General features: G+C 37.4%; 3 protein-coding genes and 1 long non-coding RNA gene across 5 annotated transcripts; 2 read left to right on the forward strand and 2 right to left on the reverse strand.

Annotated features, from left to right (window-relative positions):
* Positions 1 to 1,135: 1,135 nt before the first annotated feature.
* h2az2a (H2A.Z variant histone 2a) lies at positions 1,136 to 3,332 on the reverse strand. The gene is made up of 5 exons (XM_079872823.1): positions 3,209 to 3,332; positions 1,889 to 1,966; positions 1,599 to 1,712; positions 1,381 to 1,510; positions 1,136 to 1,289 (listed from the first exon to the last, which is right to left on the reverse strand). The coding sequence occupies exons 1-5, from the start codon at positions 3,209 to 3,211 to the stop codon at positions 1,228 to 1,230; spliced, it is 387 nt and encodes a 128-aa protein (XP_079728949.1). The 5' UTR covers positions 3,212 to 3,332; the 3' UTR covers positions 1,136 to 1,227.
* A 1,067-nt stretch (positions 3,333 to 4,399) lies between these two features.
* Positions 4,400 to 7,477, forward strand: purba (purine-rich element binding protein Ba). The gene has a single exon (XM_079872821.1). The coding sequence runs from the start codon at positions 4,626 to 4,628 to the stop codon at positions 5,760 to 5,762; it is 1,137 nt and encodes a 378-aa protein (XP_079728947.1). The 5' UTR covers positions 4,400 to 4,625; the 3' UTR covers positions 5,763 to 7,477.
* A 4,419-nt stretch (positions 7,478 to 11,896) lies between these two features.
* Positions 11,897 to 14,168, forward strand: LOC307158997. The gene is made up of 2 exons (XR_013821322.1): positions 11,897 to 13,122; positions 13,607 to 14,168. It is a non-coding gene; the product is annotated as an uncharacterized lncRNA (long non-coding RNA).
* LOC307158996 (uncharacterized protein) lies at positions 11,898 to 18,290 on the reverse strand. Of its 2 annotated transcripts, XR_013821321.1 has the most exons (8): positions 18,196 to 18,290; positions 18,062 to 18,116; positions 17,004 to 17,153; positions 16,258 to 16,367; positions 15,916 to 16,105; positions 15,760 to 15,834; positions 13,789 to 14,666; positions 11,898 to 12,848 (listed from the first exon to the last, which is right to left on the reverse strand). XR_013821321.1 is itself a non-coding variant. In XM_079872071.1 (6 exons), the coding sequence occupies exons 2-6, from the start codon at positions 17,143 to 17,145 to the stop codon at positions 14,638 to 14,640; spliced, it is 546 nt and encodes a 181-aa protein (XP_079728197.1). In that variant the 5' UTR covers positions 17,146 to 17,153; positions 18,062 to 18,121; the 3' UTR covers positions 12,952 to 14,637. The 2 variants fall into 2 exon arrangements, 1 of the variants encoding a protein (XP_079728197.1); XM_079872071.1 differs by lacking the exons at positions 11,898 to 12,848; positions 18,196 to 18,290 and having other exon boundaries at positions 12,952 to 14,666; positions 18,062 to 18,121.
* Positions 18,291 to 22,327: the final 4,037 nt, after the last annotated feature.

The following is a 22,327-nucleotide window of genomic DNA, read 5'->3' on the forward strand; positions in this document are numbered from 1 at the left end:
TGTTTGTTTTATGAATGCTTATAAGAAGGGAATGATCATTTTTGTATTGATACACACAAATATCCTCCCACACGTATAACAGGATACTTAATCTAGGCTATTCGTAAAAAAATGTGGTCTTTACCGCCACCTAACGTCCACCCTTTGCGACGACATTTTACTATCCGATGACAGAAAAAAAATATGTTGGAAAAAATTTCTGAAAATTAAATGCTGGGCTCTTTGATCATCTGTGAAATCAAATTACTATTATAAAACGCGTTTTAAAATTCATACTTTTAACTAGATGATGCTCGTTTGCAGCATATTTATAACAGCCGTCTGGAACTATCACTGGGTGGATAAATATTTAATACAATTTTACAAATTAATAATTAACTGTTAAATGCATTTGATTTATCAGGGAATAAATAACATGCACTACTGTGCATCTATTACTATACTGATCACCACACAAAATTATAAATGCCCACACAGTTATCAAATCTTTAATAGACTGATACACATTTTAAAATATAAAGACTTTAACCATATTCGATATTTAAATTTCATAAAAAGATGTACTTAAGTAGGTCAAGAAGCACTCTTAAGTTAAACTAATTGCATTTAACAGATTTTGTAAATAGCATGCAATTAGGTGTCCAAAAACATTACACTCAATTTGCACCCGAGTATATTATTTTAGTAAGTTATTTCTGCAATAAATCCTATTTTTAAAATTATACTAAAGTGCTTTCTCAAGGTTGTCTCGTTCATTTTATGTAAATAACACATTATTTCTGTATTAACTGATTCAAATGGTATCACTTTGTCAGAAGAACATGGCAGATAAAATAAAAACAAACATTTTGGTTTTGTATAAAATGCTTTTATCACTTCCATTTTTCAGTATAAAACAGCTCCATAGCTCTGGCCAATTCAACAAACAATTCCACAGTCACAGCAGGAAAGATCAGACACTTCCTGTTTGTCTCTCTAAAATACCTGACATTTGGGTTGGGGTGGAGGAGGGGGGGGGGGGGGCTTATTTGCCATTCTAATTTTGGCAATATAACATTAACACAAAACTCTAACGAATCACTTGTGGTTAGCTAGTATAACATTAATATTAACTTAAAAAAAAGAAAAAGAAAAATAGAACGGATGAATGGATGAACAAGCCGATCTGGTCACACATCCCAAATGCAAGTCCTCGAGTCCATGTCAGCATAGCGACCCCAAAGGGAACTACGCAGTCTTCTGCTGGCCCTTCTTCCCGATCAGAGACTTATGGATGTGTGGAATCACACCTGCGAGAAGACACCAAACACGCAAATGATTCACATCCTCATCTGTCAACACATCAGAAACATACAACAACATAAACAAACTCCAACTTACCACCCCCAGCAATAGTTGCCTTGATGAGGGAATCCAACTCCTCATCTCCGCGAATGGCCAGCTGTAGATGGCGAGGAGTGATACGCTTCACCTTCAGATCTTTTGAAGCATTTCCTGCCAACTCCAAAACCTACGACAAGAATCAAACCTGATTAATAGCTTGCCACACATCAGCACATATTTGATTCGCAACATGCGAGTCAATGGCAGAGTCTTACTTCAGCTGTGAGATATTCAAGGATGGCTGCGCTGTACACGGCTGCTGTTGCTCCCACACGACCGTGGCTTGTAGTGCGGGTCTTCAAGTGCCTGTGGATACGACCCACTGGGAACTACAAATTTCAGATATGCATTCCTTAGAAAGTTGTATCTGACTCGAAATATTGTGACCCAACAAATTCCACATCTACGCCCATTTCACTGAAGGCCATTTAACAAATGGATAATTTATTTTGGGAACAGAAAACCAGCATCGCCAGCAGAGCAACTAAGAAAAACAGAAGCTTACCTGAAGTCCAGCCCTTTGTGAGCGAGACACTGCTTTTGCCTTGGCCTTGCCACTGTCTTTACCTGCCTTTCCTCCTGCCTACAAAACAATATATAGACTCAGATCCAGCGCATACATACAAACATATTCAAGTTTGCACAAAACAAACTAGCAGCATATAACAGTATGAAAACACAATTATTGGGGGTTTAGGTTAATTGCACTCTACTATATGAGCTGTGCGAATTAAATAATATTATATTAAGAGATTATTTTTTATATCTAAAACAATTTAATGTACTATTTTTTGTATGTTAAATATATGTAATATGAATTCAATTAATACATGTATTAATATTTCATTCTGTAAAACATTACGTTTTACATACAAAAATTAAATTACACTTAATTTTAATAAATACATGTTCTTTTTATACGTAAAAATGATATGCAATCAACTGTAAAGTAATATATTTAATTGATCATACGTTAAAGCTTTTTTATTATATAAAAAGTATGTCATGCGTGTCAATTATTGTACAAATCATGAAGGCATGTATTATTAATGCATTACTCGTTCAAATGAATGATTGCCGGTATAGTATAAACAGAAGGCCTATTAAAAAAACGCAGGTTTGGAGAAAATACTCCAGTTTTCTTGGCAATTTGCACAGTTTCCCATCCAGAGGGTATGAGTAAAACATATCCATTAGGAATGGGATCCTACTCTTCCTTCACATGAATTAAAGTTTACCTAAAAACTTAAAGCAATGCCATCTGCCACTTCACTGAATGCCAATGAGTCCTATAACAGCCTGTTAAAGCAGGTAAATCTCCCGCTCGTATGACTGCCACCCTAAACTCGCAATATAGGTTGCCCGTGTTTCTGACATAAACCTGCACATACAAAAAATGCATAACGCAATTCCTAGGAGTTGGTGGTTTTTGAAGAACTACACAATAAATTAAAAGTGTATATAAAGTGATCCGCGCGAGCTCTCCACTGCCGCTGACGGATTAGCTTAGCTTTACTGCTTGGAGAAATTCCACAACAGCTGCGACGTATATCAACATAACCTTTAAAACATATAAGATAGATATGTTCAAGAATCAAATCATTTGCATTGGGACAAGAAACGTCGTGATAAATTAAATAAAAATCACAAAAAGACTATTAGCACGCGCTACTCTCGCGGGCTAAGAGCGCTGAATCCAACCTGCGTTAGCTCGGAGCTAGCCGTAGAATATTTAAACAGACGACAAATGAGCAATATAACAAGCGGATGGACATTTCGAGTTAAAGAAAATGATTATACGGACCAAGATCGAAGAATTTCATACCATTTCAGCGAAGTATTACTTTGAATGGGATCCAATGAGGTTTGAATAAAATCTATTTCGCCTCTTGACTCAGAGGAACAATAAACTCCGTTCAGCAGAGAACGCTCGAGGCATACCGAGAAGTGGAACCAGCCAATCAGAATATCCGTTGTTCGTTCGAATTTCGGGAAGGCCAATGAGATTTCAGCATGTATCTGCTTCTACCATCCCCCATCGATGAATGATGTAAACCGTAGGCGGGACTTTAATAGTGACAACTGCCTGAAATTTACTCGATTTACAGAAAACATCAAACCTCTATATTTAGAAGTCGTAAATGATCATCGAGCATTACATAATCTAATGATTTCATGTTAATAACAAGGCTTAAGAGCAAGATCAATTATAAAACCAAATAGAAATATAATCAAAATGTAACTTTTTTTAATCTATCTTATTAATCTCATATTCAGTATCGTAACTGCCACATGAGGCGAAATCAAGTATTAAAACATTTTCTGTTGATAATAATACATTTTTGTCCCTTTTATAAATATCAATTTATATAATAAAATGTCAAATTGAGACTCTGACTTTGATGTATAAAGAATTCTAAAACTCTATCTTTGATTTAACATTTTTTTATACAGATTGCTGTACTTATGGATTATTACTTACACTACACTAAGTCAGGGGTTTTGAAACTTTTTGATACCAAGGACCCCCTTTCCGAGACAGTCTTCCTCGTGAGAAAATATGAACGTGATTATTTGTATGCATAAAAACCATAGACGATAAAAACGTAAAAAATGCGAGAAAGGGCACAGAAGGCTGGTAAGCATGAGATGATAAAAAAATAAAATAATAATAAGATGTTGTACGGTAAATAATTAATTGTGATCATACTGTCGTTGTATTAAGGCCAAAACAAATGAATATCTGTAAAATATCTACTTTGCTTCAGGTTGGCAGTCTTTTTTCCTGACTGCAAAACCTCAAGGTAAATATTTTTTATTTTTTTATTCGTATCAATAGTGTCTGAATTAAATTTAATTTTCTGTCTTATTATTTATAAATTACATGTATTTTAAAATATATCAACGAGATACATGTAGAATAAAAAATTATTTTAAACTTTTTGTGATAACTTAATTTAGAAGTTCTTTTTTGTATATTTAAAGGGCTAGAAAATTGTGAATACCGCTGTAGTGAGCGACTGAGTGATGATTCTGTATGTACAGTTCGAGTGTTATCTGCAATAAAGTGCTTGTTTTTTGTACGTTATCGACACCACTGTACGCCAATCGCCCATGGTACTGTCAAAACAATAAGGTGGGATTTACACTTTGACAGGCAGTCCAAGTGAGCCAAAGAGAATGGGGACGTGGTATTTACTCGCACAACGGACAGGTCGCGGGCCAATTAGAGAAGCGAATTTATGACTGACACGTCAAACGTCCAATCACAAGATGTTCCTAAGACAGTGACGTTCCAGAGCTATGGGCCATTCACACGACGTTCTCATGCCTCTGAACGGGTCAGAAGGCGGGACTTGACGACATACGGATGGGAAAAAATAACGCAGCTCTGGGTGATGGTGAAGATGGCGGATGGGGATAGTGGGAGTGAGCGCGGTGGAAGCAGCGGCGGCGGCGGTGGTAGCGGAGGAGGAGGTGGCGGTGGCGGTGGTAGTGGTGGAGGAGGGGGTGGAGGCAGCGGATTCCAGCCCTTCCAGAGGGATCAAGAGACCCAGGAGCTGGCGTCCAAACGCCTTGACATCCAAAACAAGCGCTTCTACCTGGACGTGAAGCAGAACTCGAAGGGCAGGTTCATAAAGATCGCCGAGGTCGGCGCTGGTGGCTCCAAAAGTCGACTGACACTTTCCATGTCAGTCGCGGCGGAGTTTCGGGACTACCTGGGGGATTTCATTGAGCACTACGCACAGCTCGGACCCAGCACCCCGGAGCAGATCGCCCAGTCCTCCAGCGGCGAGGACGGCGGGCCTAGGCGGGCCTTGAAGAGCGAATTCCTAGTGAGGGAGAATCGCAAATACTACCTCGATTTGAAGGAGAACCAGCGGGGGAGGTTCCTCCGGATCCGTCAGACCGTTAACCGCGGGCCTGGTGGTTTTGGCGGCGGCGGAGGAGGTGTGCCCGGGGGTGGCATGCAATCCGGGCAAACCATTGCCCTTCCTGCCCAGGGTCTCATCGAGTTCCGCGACGCCCTGGCCAAGCTGATCGACGACTACGGCGGGGATGATGAGGAGCTGCTCGGCGGCAGCGGCGGCGCCGGAGGCTACGGGGAGCTTCCCGAGGGCACGTCAATCACGGTGGACTCCAAGCGGTTCTTCTTTGACGTGGGCTCCAACAAGTACGGGGTGTTTCTGCGGGTGAGCGAGGTGAAGCCCAGTTACAGAAACTCTATCACGATACCCTTCAAAGCGTGGAGCAAGTTCGGCGGAGCTTTCAGCCGCTACGCCGAGGAGATGAAGGAGATCCAGGAGCGACACCGAGATAAAGTGTACGAGCGGAGAGGAGGAGAGGAGTCGGAGGGCGACGACATCGATGACGACTGACAGTGACCCGGACGGGTGTTCCCTTGCTGGGGCAACAACCTCACACTGAGCGAGAACCGCGCGCTGGAGTGGAAAGAATTACCGTGCATGAAACGAAGAACATTAAAGCTCTATGGCGAATAAAGATGTTTGACTGAGAAACACTGTCATGTATATGTAAGAGAATCCTGTTTAAAGCAGTATAGACGATGTTTGGCTAGATAAATGGATATTTCGGCTGGCTGCTCTATAGGTCTTGTCATTTTGGAAGTTCTCTCTCTTTTACAAAAATACTCCCTCCCCCCTCACTCACACCCTCACTCACTCACTCACTCACTCACTCAGAGACTGAGTTAACAATAGAGTCAAACCGGGACGTTTAGTGTTAGTGTATCTACTATAGGTGTTTTTGGTGTTGTACCATATGATGGAGAGCAAACCAGCATCATCTGAATGACGTGGTGTGAATCTTATAGTTAGCTCATTCGGAAAGTGTTCTCCGCAAATGTGTGTGTGTGTGTGTGTATATATATGTATAATATATATATATTATATTATACATATAATAAGACTCAGATCAAACAGTGTAAAATTTGGAGACCGTTAAAGAGTTCAACTTGTGGGCACACAATACAGTTCAAGCAACAATGTACAAATAGTTAAAATGGTGCTATAAAACCATGCTCCGCCAACCTGCTCTGACTATTGAGGTTCACGCGGGCTGGTGAGATTTATTTTGTTTTCCTCCTGTTTCTTGTCAGGGTAGAGCAAATCACTCTGATTGTATGCACTCAATTTGGAAGTGCATTAGTGCTGATGCCACTAAATTTACTAATGATACTGGGCTTGATTTGGCTCTTTTAAGGGGAATGATACTGTAAGCCTGGTATAGGCTTAACATCAGGTCATGACAAATTAGAAGTTTTTGAATTAAATATGTGGAGAGCTGCGGTGACAAAACTGGAAAGGAAATCAAATGTAGAACAACACCCATCTGGCTTTAAATAGATTTATTTTTAAAAAAACAATATACAGAAATATATATATATATATACAGAAATATATTTATACATAGACATATAGAATCAATTATAAATGCTTCCTGAACAAGCTATTTAAACAAATAAAACTCGGATGCAATTATATATAGGGGGACATTTCTTACTGGTTTTCCATACATTTCCTATAGTCCTTATGGTTGGAAGAGCATAGAAAAAAACTAAACAAAATTGTATACAAACCAGACTTGACGATGTTCTCTGTTTAGTTTGTATTCCTTTTTTCAACAACCCAAATGACAAAACAACACTCTTCTTTTTATTATCATTCTCTTCCTCCGCGTATTAAGTTGTTTTTAGGTGTTACATTTCTGAGTCTTACTGCAACTTGTCAGCTTCTCTTGTAGATCTGTCAAAATGTGTGTGCCTGTTTGTGACTTCCCTCTGTTATCCTTTTTTTTTTCCTTCTTACTACTGTGTGTGGGTGTTATACATTTTTAATTTGACGAGAGAGTGAAGTTTGATTTTTAAGCCTTTAACCACATAAATTAGCCATACACACCATCTGGGAGCCATAGTAATTTTTTTAATTATTACTAATTTCAATATCCATATAAGTTTTGACCTCATTCTTGTCTGTACTGTGTTATGTGATAAAGGCAGCTGTTCAGTCAAGTGTGTACTGCTGTAATTCTCCACAAACTTCCTTTGAACAATAAAAATTATCTTTGCTGAGAACATGAGTGTTAGTGTTTCTTCTGATTTAATGTTTCATTCTTTCACAATCCTTGAAAGCTGAATTTTGCTAACAAGAAAGTTTTGGAATCTGGAATTGCAAAAATAATGATTATTTCTAAAGCTATCCCAGTTCAGCTTTTAATAAAAAGAAAAGAAAATGCAGTAGGCCATAATCATCCATCCAGGTGTCTGCAAACTTCCAAAACAATCATATTTTTTCTTTACAAAACGTAAGTCTTTTGTAATGTTTAGTCTGTAGCCTGTGTTGCTTATATTCACTAGTCTTGCTATTTCACATTATAATTTCTAGTGATGAATGCATTGATGAGAAGGTGCCCTAAAAAGCTGCATTCATGCATACTGAGGTCTGATTTTAATAGGACTGCGACTGCTCTTTCACAGAGCCTTGCTCTTATCTGTGTGAAACAGAATCTTGCAAACTCTCCGTTTGTTCCACTTCACAGATTCAGTTTGGCCTCAAGGACATTGCAAGCAATTTCTGCAGAGGTTTTTGCTTGGGATGGTGCAGTTGAAGACAACCCTGAAACCGCCTCACATTAGAGGTGTTGGCTATAAGGCACTAATACTATTTCTCATACATTGAACATCCTGCATTGTTTCATCAAATCATGTTGAGGAGAGCTGTGCTATGACGATAAAATGGGCAACTTTTTTGACTTAAAGGGATAGTTCAAAAATGTGTATTCTGTCATCACTCGCCCTCATGTCGTTCCAAACATGTAAGACTTTCGTTCATCTTCGCAACACTAATTAAGATCTTTCTGATGAAATCTGAGAGCTTTCTGACAGTTACGCAACTGACACTTTGACGCTTCAAAAAAGTTCATAAAGAGATCATAAAACTGTATGAATTGAGCGGTTTAGTTCAAATATTCTGAAGAGACTCGATCGCTTTATATCATGAACAGATTTAATTTAGGCTTTTATCCACATATAAAAATTGATCAACGAACATAAACAGAAGCTCAACCGAACCTGCTTGACTCTCAAGAACAAACCTCATTGGTTCTTGAGGAAGCTCAAACGTGCTGCATAACACACGAGAGTTAACCTCATTGGTTCTTGCACGTCAAGCAAAAATGTGACAAGTTGGGTGCTTGACAAAAGGAAATAATAAAAAACAGAAAAAATTGGCACACCAAGGCTAAAATGTAATATAGGACTTTCACACAGGTAATGTTTAGAGCATGCAGGCTGTTCGTCAGACAATTAAAAATGTCAAGCAAACATGCTTGAGCTTCCGTTTGCCACAACTAATGTGTGAGCTGATGAATGTTTATATGTGAATAAAAGCATAAATTCAATCTGTTCATCATAAAGCGATTGTGTTCCTTCAGATAATTTGGACTAAACCGCTCAATTCACATAGATTATTTTTACGATCTCTTTATGAAATTTTTGAAGCGTCAAAGTGGTAGTTGCGTAGCTGTCAATGGAGGGACAGAAAGCTCTCAGATTTCATCAAAAAGATCTCCAAAGTCCATGCACCCAAAAATAAAGATTGTGTTATCATTTACTATCCTTAATGTCGTGCCAAACCTGTATGACTTTCTTTCTTCTGCGAATCATAAAATACAATATTTTGAAGATTGTTGGTAACGGTCGGTTCCCATTGACTTCCATTGTATCTTTTGTCCATACAATGGAAGTCAATCGAAATTATTTGGTTACCAACATATCTTTTAAGTTCCACAGTCATACGGGTTTGGAACAACATGAGGGTGAGTAAACCTCTTAGCAATGCCCTAGCAACCACTTGTTTTCTTTTCTATTTGCCATACATTTACATATGTGTTCTTGACACTCTCAGAAGTGTTCATATCATAAATGCTGAGATTACCAGATCAGTTAGTGCCATGAAGAAAATCAGAGAGCAAGTTACAGACACGCTGCCTCTGTGGATTTTAGTTCCTATGGGAATGGATTGAATCTGGAAAGCAAGTCGAATGTTGCAACAGGCTGTGCAAGAAGAGGAAAATTACATGCTTTGGAATTTATTAGCAGTTGTTGTTTTTTTTTAATGAAATGTGGTCATTTTGGCTAAAAGAAGAATGCATTCTTGTCTATGATAGAAAAGGAGTTTCAGAAGATATTCAAGAAAGAAGTTGTATTTTAACCATACATACATTTAAAATAGTAAATAGCCCAGTCATGTGCACAAGGCTGTTTTTTTTTTTCAGAATTGCACAGAATATTCGAACATTTATGAAGAATTTCATAACTCACATATATATCAAACCAATGCTTCATAGTCAACTGACAAGAAGTATATATTTAACATTATCATGCTTTTCAGGAACAAGAAACTTAGCTCCAAGAGGGCCACCGTCCTGCAAAATCCTGCTCAAACTCACCTGACATGAAGTTTTCAGTAATCCTGAAGGCCTGCATTAGCTGGTTCATGTGCATGTGTTTAGTTAAAGTTGGAGCTAAACTTTGTGAAACTGAGTTTGGCACTACTTCACAGATTTTTCTTCAAATACCCCATTAATCTCACATGCAATTGTTAAATAAAGGCTGTAATAAAGACAAAACACAACTCTTGAATTAGTGCAAAAAAACATGTACTCCTTGACCTTCTAAAGAACATCTATATGGAATGCATGTGATTGGATACATCCTTCCTGATGTTATTTATCGTAAAAACAGTAAAAGACTGTAAAAATGCAACTGTAAAACCTGTTAATTGGTTAACAGTATGTTCACTATTCAGTGAAAAAGAGGATATCTGTTAACAACATTGCAGAAACTCGTGCAACTCGTCTGCTTGCATGGGCATCTAATGACGAACAGCTATCCCTCCTCAATCCCACGTCCTATTGCATCAATACTGAGATAAACCCATGTGACCCTCATCTGACATGATTTCATAACTCACACACACACACACACACACATACGTCCTAAGCTTCACTGATGACAGTTCAAGGGTATGCATTGGCACGCCTGGCAGAGCGTCCCTGATTTAGGAGATTATTTCACATCCTCTGCCATTCTGAGATGGATGAGGATAAGATGCAAACAGCTGTCAGCCAGACTGTCGTTCATTCAGATTGTGCTGAGAGCTTCATGAACAGTCATTCTCAATCCACTAATCCTGGCAGATATCCATTCACCTTGCCGTGTTTGTATGCCAGGCAGAGCAGACGTGGTTACTACTACTTCCACTTCCTTGTCTGCACAGTTTCACCACTGAATAATCAGCAATGTTCTCTAAAATATGTGCGCACTTAAAAAAATTGGACACAATGTGTATTGTGTTGTGAATTAATGGCTCGATTCATGTAATAATATTAATACATTTTAATGTTTGATTTTATATTTTATATTTAGCAAGCAGACGCATTTACATAAAGCAATTTACAAATAATAGTATACATAGAAATACATACTTATGTACATATTTGTCAAATATATGTGCCCCAGAGCCGGTGCTATTTTGGATTAGAATTTATTTTTATATTTATTTAATTTTCATATTTAATTTTAATGAAAGTTTTAGTAATTTTGTTTTATGCTTTTGTCATTATATATATATATATATATATATATATATATATATATATATATATATATATATATATATATATATATATATATATATATATATATATTCAATGTATGTATAAAGTTTTAGTTTATTAAGTTTTGGTGATTTTAGTACTTCAAGGTTCAAAGGTTTAAGTTAAAAAAAAATCAAGTACTACATTTTTTTTTTTTACACTTTAAGTTTTTGTTAATGATAAGAGCTCCTTAAAACAACAACAAATTCATGTGTGTTTTTGCACACTTGGTGAATAAAGCTGTTCTATTCTATATTCTCCATCCATTAATTATCTAAACTGGTGTATTGTTCTTAGGGTCACGGGTGGCCGGAGCCTAACCCAGCACCCTGAACGGATGGCGGATTATATTCTATTCAAGCAATTTATCACAAGAGCTAACAATACTCACAGTACCGCCATGTTTCAAGGACATTTTAAGGACATTTATGTTTATTTTGTTAATGTGTTTTTTGTCACTTCTCGATCTACCAACATGGAACATTTCTTTAACTGCAAGTCCTTGTAATGTGTATAAGTTAAATTATCTGTCAAAAGTACTACCTACACACACATAGTCAGAACAACGAGCAGGGATAGAGATTTGGAAGCAAGTAATACACCAGTGATGAGGAGGAGCTAAAGCAGGAGGGCATCAGAGAGATGTGACTGCAGGGTTTCCAGGGCTATATTTAGCTTTTGTGTTGCCATGTTCTGATGTATGTGGCGAAACAAGCTAAAACACATATCCTTGACTTTAAATTTTGCCATATCATTTGTCCAATATTTGAGATTTGTGAAAGTGCAGATGATAGGCTTTTTCACTTTCTCATAGTCATCCATGCATAACACAAAGGCACTAGAAAATATGTTTATTTGGTAGTAAAACAGTGCATTAATAGAGCGCAATTTCAGTTGAACACCATAAAGCTTAAACTATCCAGGATGATGTGCTTAATTTTAAAATACACTTATTTAGTAAATGCATAATACAGAATTTAGCTGTGCTTAGATTTCATCAAAGAAACATTTCAGCAAGGTCATCATCAGTCAGTTCATTTGTGATTTCTGGTTCTTTTTGCTTTTTGCCTCATGGAGTTCATCAATAAAAAAATATATAATCTTTCTTTAAAAAATTCTGAGAATGTGAATTTAAAGTAAAAAATACAGTATATTAATAAAAAAAGAAATACATTTAGAAGATACAAAATTCATAGTCAACAAAAGGTTCAAGAAGAATGGTAAGCTTGCACAGCGAGCTGATTATTTATCAAGTTATGTTGTTATTTCACATTTACCAAGCTTTCACATTATATGGTTAATAAAGACATGAATATGTGTGTGCAGATCACTACTAGAAAAACAACACACATCGGCTCACATCAACAACTGTAGTGCAAAGCACACGACTGATAAAAGTCGTCATCAAATACTGATCTTATATGCCTCATTGTTGAGCAGAATTGAGCAAATGACATTACAGTACATATCATCCGAGTCTGCAGTTTAACCACTTCACCACAAGTGGTCGCTCTTGACTGAGTTTTTCTCCCTTTGAGTACCAAATTACATACTATGACCTATCATGTCTGGAGTGTGACTTTTACAAGGTTATTTTGTCATCCAGTAGTTCCTCCCATTCCACTATGTAAGGAAAGCTGCAACTATAATAAGTGCATAACGTAAATGCATCATGTGGGTAAATGAACTTATTCTTGTTGGAATGTTCTGTGTACAAACTATTCACACTACTGATACTATAAAATGGCATAGAATAGTGCATACAGGTTAAAACATATATACAGGTGCTGGTCATAAAATTAGAATATCATCAAAAAGTTGATTTATTTCAAGAATTCAACTTAACAGGTGAACCTAATATATTATATAGACTCATTACATGCAAAGTGAGATATTTCAAGCCTTTATTTGTTATAATTTTGATGATTATGGCTTACAGCTTATGAAACCCATGAAATCAAAATCCCAGAAAATTAGAATATTACATGAAATCACGCAGTAATTACACAGTAATCCCATGGTCATTGAACCAGGTTTTGGTTATTTTGGCAGTGTGGGCAGGTGCAAATCCTGCTGGAAAATGAAGTCAGCATCTCCATAAAGCTTGCTCTGGAAATGTCCTGGTAGACGGCTGCGTTCAGTGGACAGCACAGTGGACCAACACCAGCCGATGACATGGCTCCCCAAACCAACACAGACTGTGGAAACTTCACACTGGATTTCAAGCATCTTGGATTGTGTGCCTCTCCATTCTTCCTCCAGACTCTGGGACCTTGGTTTCCAAATGAGATGCAAAATTTGCTCTCATCAGAAAAGAGGACTTTGGTCCACTGTGCTTTATTAAATCCAGAGTCAACGCAGCCGTCTACCAGGACATTTTCAGAGCACTTCATGCTTCCTTCATTTTCCAGCAGGATTTGCACCTGCCCACACTGCCAAAAGAACCAAAACCTGGTTCAGTGACCATGGTATCACTGTGTAATTACTGTGTGATTTCATGTGATATTCTAATTTTCTGAGATTTTGATTTTGTGGGTTTCGTAAGCTGTAAGCCATAATCATCAAAATTATAACAAATAAAGGCTTGAGATATCTCACTTTGCATGTAATGAGTCTATATAATATATTAGTTTCACCTGTTAAGTTGAATTCTTGAAATAAATCAACTTTTTGATGATATTCTAATTTTCTGACCAGCACCTGTAAATATAATTAAAATATATATACAGGTTAAAACTGCTTAAATGCTTGAAAAAAGTCTCTAAAAGTCACTAACACTGCATTTATTTGTTATATATATGTTTCTTGATCCACAAAAAATGCATATTAGAATGATCATATGTGAATATTAAATCTGTTCATATAAAGGGATCGAGTCTCTTCAGAAAATTTGGAATAAAACGCTCAATTCATATGGATTAGTTTTACAATCTCTTTATGAACTTTTTGCGTATCTGTCAATGGAGAGAGAAGATTTCATTAAAAAGATCTTCATTTGTGTTCTGAAGATGAACGAAAGTCTTACGGGTTTGGAACGACAATGGGGTGAGTAATTAATGACAGAATTGTCATTTTTGGGTGAACTGACCCTTTAACCTCATGACGAATTACGCAATAATACGATGAGTAGTGTGTTCATAAATCACAAGGTCTGAATATTTCAGCAAGCATTTGATTTAATGCTGGAAATGACATTAAAGGGTCAAGTTCCAATCTATTTTCTGTTAAAGGCTTATTAAAACGGATCATTTTGATAAGCCATGTAATTATCTTTAAGAATGACTAAAAATACTTTTATTGTGCCATGCCATACAGTGCCTGTTGTGTTTTTTATAGTAGCCTAAGAATGCAATTGATTTACACCTAAAACTGCATGTCAGTAACATTTATAGGTCATGACAAAAAGGCAAACATGCAAAGAAATGGACAAAATACCCCTGCCTCAAAGAACAACAAGGGAATCATTTGCTCTCTCCGATTTTCTCAACATCCGTGTTTCCCCTCAAAGAAAAGGACTGTGTAGATGTAGACTGATCAGGGTCCTTTTGTTAGTGAACACTTAAAAGCTTTAGCTTTTCATGAGCGTTTGAATCTTCGTGCTTTTCCTGAAAAATATTGAGAGATTCCCTTTAGTTATTTTTTTTAATTGTCTTTTTTAAACACACATAGCCTACTGTATCACATCTGATACGCAAATTTCTACGGCCTCTAAATTATCAACGTGATCAAAACTATGTAGAAAAAATCTTCTGATTGATAGTTTATACTTTTCTAGAAAGTAAAAAAAAAAAACATACTTTTTAGTATGATTCTAAATATTCACCTTCAGGTCATAGTACATCCTTTCTGCTGTGAAATCTTTACTGATTTTTATAAAATAAATGTAAGAATATACTTTATTATGTTAATAATATTTCAACACTTGGTTTACTTGATTATGCAATCACAAAAAGTTTTTTTTGAGAACATGCAATACTTTTTTTTCTAATTCTTCCATGATTATCAAACATGTGCGTATCAAATAAGATACATCCGGCTTTTAAGGAAAGCCTTACATGTTTTGCCTTCACAATAAATCTACAGAGCTTTAATCATAAAACTAAGCATTTAAATATAATTAAATAAACATTTAATTATAAAGCATTTAAATGCTTTACTGTTATAGAGATCTCATTATTTACGTTACAAGCTATCCGAATTTCATCTTACTTTTTGGCCATACAATATCAGCAACAACATCAAATTGCATATTTTTGCTCAGCTTGGCCCTCTGAATAAAATTTAGATGTTTTTTTCTCCTCGTCTAGTATGAGCTCCCTCACTGTTTTGTGAGACATAAAAGTAGGATACTCAACAAAAAAACAAAAACAAACAAAAAACTAAAGGTTCAATAAACTCTTCCATTTAGATTTTTTGGACTATTACTTCACATGTCAGGCTTTACAGGGATAAAAAGCAAGTAAATGCAATTAGGGAGATTCTATATACCGGTATGTATGTACTAAACCTCACTATTTCAACGGCTTGTTTACATACAGTATGCTCAAAAGTGTGTTAAATTAAATTATGAATTATATATTTATGTCACCAACTTTAAAAACATATCTGGATATCTGAAACTAAATACGATGATGAAGGGAATAAAGTGATAAAGAGAATATATATAAAAGTGAAGCCTACACATATAAAAATAGTTACCTTTTGTTGCGGTGTAGTTCGAGTCCCGGCTGACCACGGAAACCCTTTCGTACGGAGTTTCCATGTGTGTTTTACCTAATAGAATGCAGAACATCATCACTCCTGTTTAACATATACTTGTACAATATTCCTCTTGCAAACATTTCACAAAAATACCTTTTTTTTCGATTCTAAAATGCGGCTTTTCAACTGGTTTAATGGTCACTTTATTTTCATTGTCTTCAGCAAACAGGTACATGCTGGGTCCAGCCATTGATTTCAAGCTCCGCCAGTCTGTTGTTCCCCACCCACCCCATTGAAATAAGTACATTTCATTAAGGGTGACCTTCTGTTTTGGGGATAATACCTGTGTATGTGAGAGCAGACTTTGTTAAAAATGTCAGATCTTATCAAATCAAAAATTAGATAATAAAAGCACAAGAAACTATTTGACACTATGTCTAAAAATATTCCAAAAAGAACTTAGCAATTACTTTAATTCAGTGTCTCAGATCTTACCGTAAATTGTATGTCTTTACCATCAGTAAATGGGAAAATGGCATCACCTCCCACCTCAAAACAAAACGCCATGCATTTCTTCTTTCCATACATAATATCATACACCTTGACTGAAGAAAAAAAAGACAAATCATATTTAAAGCATTATATTAAGAAACCATGGAAACACTTTCATTAATAGCAACTTAAAAGAAATTTGTATATTCGTTTATTTTGTTGTTGTTGTTTTTTTTTTCACAATTGTATGACTTTTGGAAGTGCAATTTGATTACCAGTTTTAATAAAGTTGAATTAACGTAACCTTCTGTCATTTTTACTCTTCATGTGTACACTTGCAGGTGTTGATTATAATTAGGTTAATTTACTGATAGGTCCATTAAATAATAATAAGGATACACAATATTTAAAAAGTATATAATTATCTAACATCTGACTAATGTTACCTCAAAACATGACATGTTAAATGGGGATATCTATAGCATAAAAATTGTCAGAGCGTCGTCTCTCAGTCGCTGAATGTCGCGCAACAACGTTACAGTCCTGTCGCGTCTTACAATTCTACGTTGTTACAATAGACAGCACGAAGACAGCGACGTTGCCATTGTAGAAATGCAACGTGCTACAGACGTTGCCACAATTATGGGTATTCATTCATTTAGGAGTTATCACTGAGACTAGTTCTAACTGGATAAGCAAAGAATTTTATGAAGCATTCAGTTGGAAGAGCTTATAGACTCAGTCTTTACCTAAACCTTTATTGTCATCCTGCAGACTCTGCGTGACCAGCTGAAGACCAGCTGAGTCCTCGACGGACACACACTTTTGACCGCCGGTGATCCATAGTCGCGATTGTATAACACGGCGGATTTCCAGTTCGCAAAGCTTCATTCTGGACACTGATAAACAAACATCATAGACAAACAGGTAATAACAGAACTGAAGACCATGCATAAAGGAAAGTTACAAAATTTCAAAAAGATTTAGCTGCAAATATCAAGTGTGTTATGTTGAACTTTACTGGACAGACTAACACAGTCACTGTACACAACAAACATGAAACTCGAAATATTATTAGACTATTAAAGTTAACGCAACATAGGCTATATATTTCGTCCTAGTCCAATTATTAAGTTAAGCAGAGAGGCAAAACAATTTCACCCGCTCAACGGGAAACTTTGATTTTGCACACAAAACTACTGAAATAGTTTTTCCTCCTACCATTATTTCCATCACAAGACGAACGCAAGAGCGAACGCAAACGAATCCAATCTCCAGCAGCAAGTTCACTTCATGGCGCGCGTTCGAATTGGCGCGCATGCTTAGGCTATCATTTATAGTCGGAGTTATCTGTTTAATAGGCTACGGTGCCCCTAAGGGACATGGTGATTTTAAAAATATTAAATGAGAGGGGGAAAATATTTCAATGCATTTTTCAATGCAAACGTTTTCCCTTCTCTCGAGATTATCTTTGCAAACCGTTTGTTTTCTTAGCAAGCGAACGCAATGTTTCTCGAGGGAACACAAAACATTTTGCAACGCAAAGGCATTTAGCCTACATCAAATTTTCCTCCTATCTCATTTTTTCCCCTTCACCATTTCCCTTTAGAGGCTCCGTATGCTATAGCTCGTATTATCTAGGCTACTGATCAAAATGCAACAGAAGGTAATGACTGAAGGGTGTTTGGCTGTGATTTAATAGCTACAGCCTATGTAAAAATATAAATAAAAAAAATTAAAAACGACAACCTGCTTCTTGCATCTATCTTGCAGCACTCTTTACAAATGATAAAATGCATGAATTTACCTCAGCTGGTTTTCTGATAATTTCTCGTCCTCGCGGTTCTGGACCAAAGGAGCGTCTGCAAGGTAACAGTGATGTCGTGAGCACTTATATGGCAGAACTGTGTTTAAAATCCAGCACGTTTGACGCCCCCTTACCGGAATCCTTACCGAATTACGGGATGCTTTGATCGGTCTCGGATGTGGATCTGTTGTGGGAAGAATGTTGAGAATGGAACGCCCCCGACTCCCCTGTCACCTTATAGCCTACGGGAAGGAGTTGCAATATTTTTTTAAAGTCTATGGTTGCAACCTTCCCCATCTGTTTAACGAACTACAACTTGTCTCAATTGCAGCACCGTTTTTTTTTTTTTTTTTTTTTTTTTTTTAACAAATGAATGCACAATTAAACAATTCAATTTAATTCATTGAGGTATAGTCAATAATTTTACAGGTGACATAAGTGTTAAGCTACTTCAGACTGATTTCCAACCTTGCATGAAATACTATGTTATTTAGTGTACTTACATTACTTAGGGTGGTTACTTGTAACAATAAATAGGAAAGTAGATGATATAGTTTGTGTAACTTGCATTGCAATTTGTTTATTTAACTTTAACACGCAAAGACAACGTATTTCTTTCTAAAGAGACTAAGGGATATGTTTAATATGTTACACCTTGGGTTAAAATATAACTATAGCTTTCAAAAAGGGCAAAAGAGGTGGGTGGGATGTTGATATAATATATATGTAATGGACGCTTCCTGTTTCAGCTGTTAAGCTGTTAAGTTTTACTGTATCTGACCAAAGTGACACGATGATGTAATTTGCCTTAACATGCCTTAGAGCTTTGTAATTTGCCTCAACAGGCCTTAGAGCTTATCACATTTAATCTGTAAATTCTCAGCATTTCTGCTGTGTTCACTTTTCATTTCCAATACGTTTTGACCTGCGTATTAAGAGTTCAATTGGGGTTTCAAGTGTTGCTTAAGAACTTGGATGACAAACGATGAGCTTTTAATATTAGATCGATTACAAACAGAGAACTGACAAGTGAGAGAGAACAGGCAGGGCTCTAAACCAAACAGGGCAGCCGGGGAACAGCTGGGGAAGCATTATTCTGATTATTATTAAGATTATTCTGTGAAAGGAAATTGGTGGGAAACAGACTGCAATTATTCATGACATACTGTAATTAAACTTGGGCTATTTTTTCCACAAATAGTTTCACAAAATAATATGACAATATATTCCAAAGCTCACTCTGCTTAATTATGGTATTCAGTAATCTGAGCAGGGCCTATGGAAGCTTGTTAAAAGGTAATTGCAAAACTTATATCTCTCAATTCTTGTATAACATATCTTTATTGAATTTTACACACAGCATATCTTAATCACACCCCCAACGACAAACCCTTGGCAGTAAGTATATGAAAATAATAATGATAATAATATAAAATAAAATGAATAAATACATAAATAAATAACAATATACATGCATAAACATCTGGCTGTTCATATCATACAAACCTCATAATCATTAAACGTATACATCCAAAGCCTCTTTAATATCTCCAACTTTAACAAAGTCCAAAAACACCTCCCAGATATCATAAAATTCTGTTTTTTCAAGAACTAAGCTAGATATTAAATGTTTCAGCCATAGTCCAAGGGAAAGGACGCATTCTTTCAACATAATGCAATCAAATGTCTGGCTTGCAGCACAGTCCACCAACTTCCTTTTTTAATAGATAAAGAACATTTGTCTGTGTATATACGCAGTGTACACAATACAGGGCTTAGAGGAAGAGTAGTAAATTGTGAAACATTTTGAGTCACCCTATACTCCAATAACTTTCCACCTCCTCATATTCACCCACACACACAATGACAAAATGTACCTTGAAGTCTATTGCATATGAAACATAGGTCAGGGTTATGTGAAGGTATGCACACCTTTGTTACAAACTTGGGGCCAACATTTCAACCTGTAACCAAGGCAAGATTCTCTAGAAAACCAGAACATTGAAGCCCTATTATTGAGCAGCCCAATAGTACCACAATAAGTTTGGTAATTGTAGCCCTCACCTTTCATAAGGAGAAAGTCTCAAGTCTTTCGTCAAGAGAGAAAGTCTTGTGTAACATATGGACCAATCAGACACACACATATTATTCATTATTTAATGAATAATCCAGCAACTTACTCTCCAAACAAAGGTCTTTGAAATTTCCCCCAAAACTAACATCCCAAATGAAGTTAACACACTGGCACACTTTCCTGTTACAGCTATCCTCTTGGTGCTCTGTGCTGAGTTGGGTCCAAATTTGGAGAGAGAGAGACAGCGAGGAGCCATGCAATAACCATTCCCTTACAGGTGCTGACATCACTTGATTTCTTGCTAACTGGTTCTTTCCAAAGGGAACTGGCAGACCACTCAGGAATAAGCCAGTCGTCTTTGAGCCACGCAATGCCAGCTGTATGGAACGGGATTATCCACATGTCTACCAGGTATATAAGGTATACGATGCAGTTGACCAGCCAAACATTAAAGCACAATTTGCAGCGATAGCCGGTTTTCCTAATGTAATCGGAGCGATCGACTGCACACACATTGCTATAAAGGCACCATCTGAAGAAGAATTTGCAAATGTGAATCGGAAACATTTCCATTAAAAAAATGTGTATATAATATGTGTGTATAAGATGCACAAATGCGCCTAACAAATATTGTGGCAAGGTGACTTGGGTCAACCCATTTAAAGTTATTATTATCTATTTTTTGCCGTTTAATTATTCAACTGCGCATCAGGAGACTGCGGTTATCCACTAAATGTGGCTGTAAACCCCCCTCACCAACCCACAAACTGACTGAGCGTGCAGATACAATGATGCCCATTCTCGCACTCGGTCAGTTGTAGAGCGGGTGATTGGTCAGCTGAAATGTCGGTGGCGCTGCCCTGACAGGACTGTGGAGGATGCTGTTATACCATCCTGACAAGGTGTGCCGTATCTTGCTGGCCTGTGGTGTGCTGCACAATGTCGTGCACAGGTACGGCATACCACTTGGTGAGGTGGCGGCACCACCAGATGACCCCGACCCAGGACCAATGTATGTACAGCCCAACCAACAAGCCATTCAGGCCCGTCAACATTTGATTGCGACAATATAAATGGTAATAAGAGACAAAGTTCATTTTTTGACCAATTCCTTTAATGAGTGGGTTTTGTCTGTGAGTCTCTCGTCGTCACGTGATGGCGCCACGCATGGCAGCCACGGTCAGAGGGTGCGTCGTATTTTGCTTTGTTTTGTCTGTTAACTCAGTGTCTTGTCAAGTTTTTCGGCGTTCTTTAACAAGAGAAGCGCTTCTAAACATCAGGCAGACAACTCCAGTGGATTTATTTCCCACTTATCTGCTCCTAGCGGCAGAATTAGTAGGTATTCTAGTGAAAGCCGGGCTCGGCTTTGTACAAACAAAGGACCGTCGGCGGAAAAGGGGAAAGCGAGCGGGTGCTCTTGTGCGGCTACGTGGACGCGGGAACCGTACAGTGCTACCAAGCATTTTTCTCTCAAATGTTCGTTCACTGAGCAACAAAATGGATGAACTCCAGCTACTGATGGCGAAAAGCAGAGACTTTCTAACAGCGTCTGTCCTATGTTTCTCTGAGACTTGGCTGGGCGATCTGATCCCGGATTCTTTGTTACAACTGGCCAGCTTTAGGTTGCTGAGAGCGGACCACACCAGCTCTTTCTGGTAAGACAAAAGGCGGAGGCCTTTGTTTTTATATTAACAGTAGCTGGTGTGTCACAGCGATTCTGCAATATTGCCCAATTGTAGGATCTCAAATCAGAATGCCATCATGCGGGCGCCGATGTATGGCGACATGCTACGAACCCTCTCTCACGCCGCACTTAGTGTTAGTTTTAACCTTATTTATTAGTTTAATAATACAGCCTACATCCTCCCTTATCACTTATGATCGCCAGACTTTATTGGACATCGGGCATAATGTTCCAAAATTGTTTACAACATCTATGATACCTGTAGATATTATCAAAATATCAGCCACCTGGCGCACTGGATATCGAAGGCGATGTGGGCGGAAGAGAGGAAGACACGAGGGACTGCTGGTGAGGCTACGGAACCGACCTACGCGGCCTCCAATAACCAAGCATGCTGCTGGCAAACATGCAATCTATCAGCAAAAAGATGGATGATGTATCCCGACAGTGCCATACACTTGGACGGTTTCTCCGTATTTCCTTTGGACCGGGCTAAGGACATGACTGG

This window comes from Squalius cephalus (genome assembly GCF_949319135.1).
Source record: "Squalius cephalus genome assembly, chromosome: 5".
In the NCBI taxonomy this organism is placed as follows: domain Eukaryota; kingdom Metazoa; phylum Chordata; class Actinopteri; order Cypriniformes; family Leuciscidae; genus Squalius; species Squalius cephalus.